At 35.6% G+C, this 8,617-nt stretch overlaps 1 protein-coding gene across 2 annotated transcripts; it reads right to left on the bottom strand.

Moving 5' to 3' along the window:
* On the bottom strand, positions 2,032-8,150 carry LOC107644225 (myb-like protein L). Of its 2 annotated transcripts, none has more exons than XM_016348037.2 (9): positions 7,475-8,150; positions 6,650-7,119; positions 5,899-6,086; positions 5,638-5,805; positions 4,496-4,810; positions 4,102-4,251; positions 3,867-4,016; positions 3,566-3,775; positions 2,032-3,402 (listed from the first exon to the last, which is right to left on the bottom strand). In XM_016348037.2, exons 1-9 carry the CDS (start codon positions 7,965-7,967, stop codon positions 2,469-2,471), a joined length of 3,078 nt encoding a protein of 1,025 aa, XP_016203523.1. In that variant the 5' UTR covers positions 7,968-8,150; the 3' UTR covers positions 2,032-2,468. The 2 variants fall into 2 exon arrangements, with proteins under 2 accessions (XP_016203523.1, XP_020958477.1); XM_021102818.1 differs by having other exon boundaries at positions 7,437-7,616.

The following is an 8,617-nucleotide window of genomic DNA, read 5'->3' as shown; positions in this document are numbered from 1 at the left end:
CATGCCTCCTCTACACCTACCCGACCTCATAGAGGTCGGACGCGATAACAACAGTGCAGCCTTACTTATCCAAATAAAATAACTCCCTCTTAAAATATTTTTCATTCATCTAGAAGAGAAATTTCAACTTTCCTAGAAAAAAGAAACAGTTATCCACCATTTAAGATAGAACTAGTCCAAAAAGGTAGTTATCTTTTCTATTATAAATACACTAACACTTTCAGGTATATCCAGAACTCAATCTACTAAAAAATCCGCCTAAAAGCCTTGCTAACTTAAACATCAACCTCCTCATAAGGAACTCGGACGACGACATCTCAGCACCAACACAAGTCGGTCGCTATCTCAAAAGGATTCTGAACCTCACGTTCAGGTCCAAATCACCGTTTCAAGTAACCCTCAAAACAAGAGAAAAAGACAAATAGGTCCCTAACCTTTTGTCCTGCGGACATTTTCGTCCCTGACCATTGAAAAATACTTTTAAGTCCCTGACCTTCACAAAATTTGGACGGATCAATCCCTCCGTCCAAATGCCTCCGTCAGGGACTGATCTGTCTAAATGCCTTCTTCAGGGACTGATCCGTCCAAATTTTGTGAAGGTCAGCGACTTAAAAGTATTTTTCAATGGTCAGGGACAAAAATGTCCAAAGGACAAAAAGTTAGGGACATATTTGTCCTTTTCTCTCAAAACAAATACTAATTTCAACCTTACATTAGCATTTATTTATAGAAATTATATGTACAAACCCTATCAAATATTTGGATTTTTTACTTAAATAAAATAAACCAATACCAAAATTACTGGATTCCTTTAAATCAAATTTTGAAACGTAAATATCCTCTTTTTATTATTATATAAATCGTTCCAGGGGCATAAGGATTATATAATATGTTAACCATGCCACCCATAACGATTTATGCATGAATGACCTAGGAGAATAAGGAGTAAATCGTTGCAGGGCACACAGGGTTATAGGTAATGCATAAATTGTCCCAACCTACAAAGATTCACGTGATTTTGAGCTAAAAGCCTAAAACACAAAGGCTTGGCACGATTAACGTGTTAAAACAAATCCTCTTAAACCTGTCACGATTTATGTATAATAGGGTACTTTTATTTATAATATTTTAATTTAAATTATATCTATTTAAATTTTAACTTAAAAAATAAAAAAAAAAATGACAAAAAAAATTTTATAAAAAATATGCATCAATAAAAATGATTTAAAAAAATTATATAAACAACGAATACTAAAAATTTCATAAAAACTTAAATTTATGTTACTTAAAGCAACATAAATTTATATTATGCAAAATTAATATTTTTTAACACCTTTTGACAATTTTTTTTTAAAAAAAAAACTTAAATTTATGTATTAAAATTTAGTATTCTTTTTATTAAAATTTGTTAGTATTTTTTTTAATTTAATTTAATTTTATTAATGAAATTAATAATTGAAACTATAAAAAGTATATTTTTATTTTTTAAGTTAAAATTTAAATAAATATAATTCAAATTAAAATATTATAAATAAAAGTACCCTATTATACATAAATCGTGCCAGGCTTGAAAGAGTTTGCTTTAACACGTTAATCGTGCCCAGCCTTTGTGTTTTAGTTCAAAATCACGTGAATCTTTATAGAGTAAGACGATTTATACGTTATCTATAACCCTGTGTGTCCTGCAACGATTTACTCTCTATTCTCCTTGATCATTCATGCATAAATCGTTTCTGGAGAACATGGTTTATATATTATATAATTCTCATGACCCTGAAACTATTTATATAATAGTAAAAAGAGGATATTCACGTTTCAAAATTTGATTAGGAGAATCCAATCATTTTAGTATTGGTTTATTTTATTTAAGTAAAAAACCCTCAAATATTTGCCTAGAAATCATCGATAACTCATCATGTTCAATCTACTTCTAGCATGAGATATATCTTAACCAATAATTGTCATGGCTCCCAATTAGGTTAATAGTATAAAATAGAAAAAAGGAAATTGAAAGAAATCATTCCCATAGCCTAGAGTGAAAATAATATCGACAATGTATAAAGTCTAAGTTATAATCCACTAACATGTAAAATTCTTTATACCATCACCTCTTGGAAAAACAGTCCAAAAATTTGACTAGAGATGTATACTTATCCTTTCATTAGAAACAATAACACAAGAATTATGGCAATTCACAAAGTGCGCCAAGCCGAAAATCAGCCTATACAGGCGTAAACAGGCCCAGCAAATCAAGATTACAATGCATGCTTCATGTAGCAGAATCACAGAACTTACGTCACCCTTATTATCCTGAATTCGCAATCATGGCCATGAGGGGTTTCAATTAGGGCTATATGTGTATATATATACCTCTGTCATTTCACTCTTAAAAATGTCCACAGGTTTTGATCAACTGTCTTCTACACATAATTAAATATCTGAAAACACCAGCCCAGTAAGTTGGAGCATTAGCAATTACCTTCTTTACGTTTCACCTTTCTTCGTGCTCCCTTAGACTTATTTTGCAGAAAGGTAGCAAGCAGTTCATCTTCCTCTGCATTGAAGGTTGTAGTAGGTTCAGCCAAACTACTAGGTGAAACGGATCGGTCATCAACAAGATTTGGTGTCAACTGCCCGGTGCAATCAGCTGTGATGGCTGCCTTTTCTGTGCAATGCACTTCAGGAAGCAAAACAGACGCATGTTTTGATTTGGAAGAAGATAAAACAGAAGGTCCTTTAGTCACCTGACTACATTCTTTTGATTTGTTTCCCACAAGGCAATCAAGGGTGATATCTTCGTTGTCATCCTCATCACCAGTCAACCTATTTACATTCTCTGGTTTTCTCAGTAGCCTGTCAGAAACGGAGTTGTTTTGCACCGTAACCAAATGTTCAACTCCACCAGAACCACACAACTGAGACAAGCCATCTTGCTCAGCAGAGGGGCTTTGATTATCAACCTGCTTAGATACAACATTTGTCGCAAATGCAGAGGCAGCCCCGCCCTTATTTTTGTTGCATTTCAACCCTCTCTTATTTAACTTCATGTGTAGAAAGGAAGAAAGAGTTGTGTTGTCCTCATTTTGACTTCCAGAACACTCAACAACAGTAGACAAGCTTTCAGGTTTCAACATTTTATTCTTTAGTTTGTTCTTTGATGTTTTGGCGCCCTTGATTCTACTTAGTTTCCCACTACAAACCTGGATCTCAGCATTTTGTATTGTATTCTCAGCTTCCTTAGCATGAACTGAAGTATTTCTTGAGTTTTTCTTGGACCTTGTTCTTTTGGGAATATTGACATCTCCATTAAAAATCTTGGCCTCATCAATATCCTTTCCATCATTGTGATTTGTTCGTGTCTTTTTTGCAGGTCTTCTGGACCTGAATTTCTTGTGTTCATTGCTGCAAACCATGAACCGGAATTATTAGAAAATAAAAAGCATTCCTAAAATGATATTCAGTGTAACAATTTACAGCAACATAAATAATAATTCTAAAGAAGATGGCAACATATCTTTTATTTGTCAATAAACAAGGAGTTTATCAAAGGGAGATTAGGCAGTACCTTGACTTCCTCTTCCTCTTCCTAGGGAGATTCTCATCATCAGCCTCACAAGGAAGAGGAGATAATGTAGGTAAGGGAAGGAAATCAGTCAGTGTAAGGTTTGGGCGTTCAGATTCTCGATCAACAAAATTACCAGCAATCAAAGACTTTTGCTTCTTTCTTGCTTCTTGAAGCAAATAAGCTTGATCAGGAAATAACACCTTAAATCTCCTGGTCAATGAAAAAAATAGGAGTAAGACGCCATAATCTAAATATTTTAAAGAAATATTTTTCACCAGCCTAATTACTCCTAAGCTCATACTTCCGGCATTGAGAATCAGTACGAGGGGGCATATCTTCAGCAACCTTAGACCAGCAGAATCCATGCTTAGCAATTGCAGCTTGCAATCTTGAATCCTCTTCGTCAGTCCATCCACCCCATTTCAAAGAAGGGTTCAAACTATTCACGTATCTGCAATAAGAACGCCCAAAAACTTTATCATTAACCAATATCATAAAACATCTCTATTACCAATTTTTAAAACCTTTTGCATTACCTGTCCCTACATTGACATTGGGTCCGACCAGGAACAAATCTAGCTATTTGATTCCATTTCCGACCAAAAAGCATGACTGCCACTGTCAAGCGCTTGTCCTCCTCTTGAGTATAACTCCCTTTTCTCTCGGGAAAAAGTGATTTCTTCCATCTGCATCAATTATAATTTATTTTCATTAACAGACAAAATATAGCAGCTAAGAAAAAAGTTATCCTATTTAATACACTCAAAATCCATGCCAATTTATTTAAACAACCTTTTCATATACAAGAACCAATTTTTGTTACAATGAATGTTTTAATTTTAGGGACAGGATATCAGAAAATTGTTTTGATTTTGGATAATTTGTTCACAATCTTATATAAAACGTAATTAGAAGAAATAGCTGACCAACCTATTTGAGCATTGGGTTCCTGTCCGCCTTTCTAAAACAGAAGCCACAGCTTGCCAATTACTCTCTCCATAAATAGCTACAGCAGAACAGAGTTGAGCATCTTCTTCTTTAGACCATTCCCTATTTAGCATCGAAGGATTCAAGCTCCTTTGAAATCGAGCCAAGCATTGAAATGGAGTCCTGTTCGTGCCCAATGATTTGGAAATATCGAACCAGTTCCTAATTCCCATTTGTTGGACAAGAAGCAAAAGCAACCTATCCTCTTCACTAGTCCATGGTCCATGGTTGATCAAGGGATCTTCCCAATTCAACCACCTGTCGACAGTACACTACTAAATTAGTGGAACTTATGATGGGATCCGCCAATTCATATACATAGACATATCTTTCTATATTCTATATGTTCCAGATTCGAGATCACTAGATGAGTATAACAGAAATCTGTGATGGCAATCATCAGAGACAAATTAATCACCACCATGTTAAAAAATCATTTCATGTATGGTCCCACCTGCAAGATCAATGTTGCTCTCGAACTCATGAAATCCAAAAAAGTGGGTAAACTGATGGTGATCGTCATAGATCTCTGCAGTATTCTTCATGAAAAGGCAATGAACATGAAACAACAGTCAAAGAACTATGCGGCAGAGACGGAGCACATGACACACAGTGCAATGAATCAACAAAAAACATGTCTGCATTGTATAAAAAGAGAAAGTTTATCTTTCCCTGAAATGCACTGAACTGGATATTTAGTACCCAAACCTGAATTAACCAGTAAATTATAGGAAATAAAATCATTTTATTATAAATACAACATTTTTCTGTTTGAAACTGCCATATCATGACGCCTTCCTACTCCCCACACCCCCAGGGGCCCAGCTTTTTTGGAATAAGTGATCAGCCATATATGGCTGCTAAATCATTATAAAATATTGTAATGCATCAAATTAATATTGCAGAAGGTTGAGTTCAATCCACAGTTTCCCAATTACAAGCAAAATCCTCCTAATTCTCCTCAACAAACATGACATGAAGTGAGCATAGCACAATAAGAGAAACATAACACACAGCTCAATTGTAAATCTTTTAACATATTTTAACACATAAAAGTAGAAGCTCACCAAATAGGAAATACATACCTTGATTCACATTCAGCACCAGTACGGCCAGGAACATGAGTAGAAGCTAACTTATCCCAATTAACATCGGGTAAATATTTTTTCATAATTTCCGGTGTAATATCAACTTGGTTAGTATATTCCATTATGCTATCCATGTAATTTCCATCTCCATGTGGAACTTCAGAACTGTAAAGGGTGGAGATCAAGGGTAAAAGGAAATCAAAACACAATAGGCTGAAATGAAACACTAATATATAGAAAACCCAATATTGTTGTTACCTCATTGCTATTACCAACGATTCTTGGAATTGTTGCTTAATTCCCTTCATAAGATTTTCCTTTTCCTCATTTGACCATTTTTTTCGATCCAATGAACGCGGAAATCTTTCTAAAACCATCTTATAATTAGCAACATGACGATTCTCTGGTGGGCCAAAACACATTGGAGATTTTCTTTTACTATCACTCTACATCAAAGAAAAAAGAAAATTAAACCAAAAGGGTTTTTGATGTTTATCATAAACATATAAGAATCACAAAAGCTATGCTAAAATACCACCCAGTAAATGGAAACTGGCAAAATTCCAAATGTTCCATACTCGTTAAATGATTATTTTAGATTAAGAACTACGAAAGATTGTTAACCAATAGATTCAATCTCCACCAAACAGATACTCCAATAAAATACTAGAATCAGATAACAAGAACAGTAAATTTTCCAAAAATAATACAAAAAAAATGCAAAAGAAGAAAAATCCTTCCTCTGCATTCCAATTTGATACTAATCCATTTAAATCCATACCTGCATTAACTTGATAATGGTATCTGTTGAAATATATAACAAGTAAAGTTCTTGTAATTTTAAGGAAACAAATGTTTCAAAGATAGGAAAACCATAAATAACATCCAGTGATCTACCCCTACGATGAAGAAATGAAGGTACAAGAATATGTGACCAAAGACAGAATTTATCAGTGAAATTAATAACTCATGACTTTAGAATTTAGATAATTATATATTACAAACCAACCTTTTGTGCTGATATTAACAGGACACGAGGATCCTTTTTTAGCGATAAAGCACTCCCTGTTCTTCTTATGCATGAAGCTTGGAAGTCCTTAAGGATTTTAACATTGTTCCTAAGTCGCTTGTTTTCCTCAATTTTTGCTTCAATCTCAATCATCTTGCTTCTAATAAACTTCTGAAGAGACCTATTCTTCTTAAGGGCATCAAAAAGAGCCTGAGCTAACGGTGGGAAACTTGATCTTCTCCGTGGCAACCTGGATACAGTGCTGGCATCTGGATTAGAACTCTCAGCAAGACCAGAGTGCTGCATTTCAGTATTTCCAGTCATGAAATCTGTGGAATTAGTACGATCATGATAAACAGGGCATGTTTCACCACCTTCAACAATTACGGAAGATGTTGAACCATTAGCAATGTCTCTCTCAGGGCCTGGACTTGTGGCCTGATCTCCCTCAGTCATTGTACCTAAACCTCCTAGAGGATCCAATATTCATCAAAAGGATAAGCTCGTGTTAAACAAAAATAAATAAATAAAATAAAATAACAATATGAAGCAAGGCCAAACGGAGAATTCAGAGGCATCCTTAAAAAGCACATACACCGGAACCAAGTAAAACTAAGAGCTTGCTTGACAACAAATAATTAAGCTGTCTTGAACTTGGAATAAGTTAAACCAAACACATGCTTAAGTCACAAAGATGAATATAACGTCATAAAGAAAAAAACCCAAAGACATGTGATTAAGAAAAATAATCAATTAGTGCACCAAAACAATAAATATTCAGAATTACCGAAACAAAAATTTCCAACACGAGAAAAGGTGCCCTACTCATATCGTAGTCGGCAAACCGTTTGAAAATGGCGCGAACAGTCTCGACATCATCGTCGTCATCATCATCGAATACGTCCACCGGTGGCGGCGAAGGCGATGGAGGAGGAAGAGTCGCCAGAGGCTTGTAGAGACTCTGCAATCTCTGGAGATACTCAATATCTTCGTTGGACTCGTAGCCGCCGGAGTCGACAGCGTCGAAGGATACGACGGCATCGCCGGTGGCCAACAGTGGGTCGTTGCGCAGCTCGTCGCCGGAGTCCGTTCGAACCACGAGGTCAGTGGACGCGGCGGGAGGAGGAGCTGTGGAGACACCGCCGCGCACGTCGTCGTCGAAATCCACTTGAAGGACGGGGTCGGGAGGCGTGGTGGAGTCAGCGCCGCTCATATCGAAGGCCCTAGAGAGCGCCGCCAAGTCCTCCTTGAGGCCTTCGTCGTCGCTTTCGTCGTCATCGGTGCTTGAGAGACTGTCTTGGTCGGCGCGGGGAGCCATTGAAATTGGAAGGTTGGGGAAGTTAGGGTTTTGAAATTTCAGTGAGAGAATGAAGGAGTGAATGAGAGACCTTGGAGAATAGTTATGGTGCAGAATTTTTTGAGTTTGTAGCGTTTTGTAGTAGCAACGCGAAATTGGAGGGAGCTTAAGACGACGGCGTTTTTGGTCTGTTCTTTCTTCTTCTGACTCGTTGCTTTTATTATTATTTAATAAATATTTTATGTTCAAAATGTTATTTATTTATTTATTTTAACTAACCTATAATTTTATTTCTATTGTTATGTTATCGTTGACTTTTTAAGATATTGTTAAGACTTGTTATGTCATTGTTGATCATTTAAAATTTGATATTGAGACTTGTTATATGTATTTAATTTTTTTATTTATAAAACCGCAAATCCAAACCGATCCAAACCGCTTGTAATTGGATCAGATCGGATCGGATTTTCAAAAAATTTTTATCCAATCTAAACCGCACCGCACATAGATTAAGCGTTCGGATCGGATGACTTTTTTTCTTAAAACCGAACCAAACCGCACCATGAACACCCTACCTAAATCCACTTGAAATCCCTTAGTAGTTAGCACAGATAAAAATATTTTAGTAACTAATTTATATTTATATTTGGGAATATAAATTAATTATTACT

This window comes from Arachis ipaensis, chromosome B05, assembly GCF_000816755.2.
Source record: "Arachis ipaensis cultivar K30076 chromosome B05, Araip1.1, whole genome shotgun sequence".
In the NCBI taxonomy this organism is placed as follows: Eukaryota; Viridiplantae; Streptophyta; class Magnoliopsida; order Fabales; family Fabaceae; genus Arachis; species Arachis ipaensis.
The sequence above is the reverse complement of the archived record's forward strand: the minus strand, read 5'-3'. Positions and strand labels throughout refer to the sequence as shown.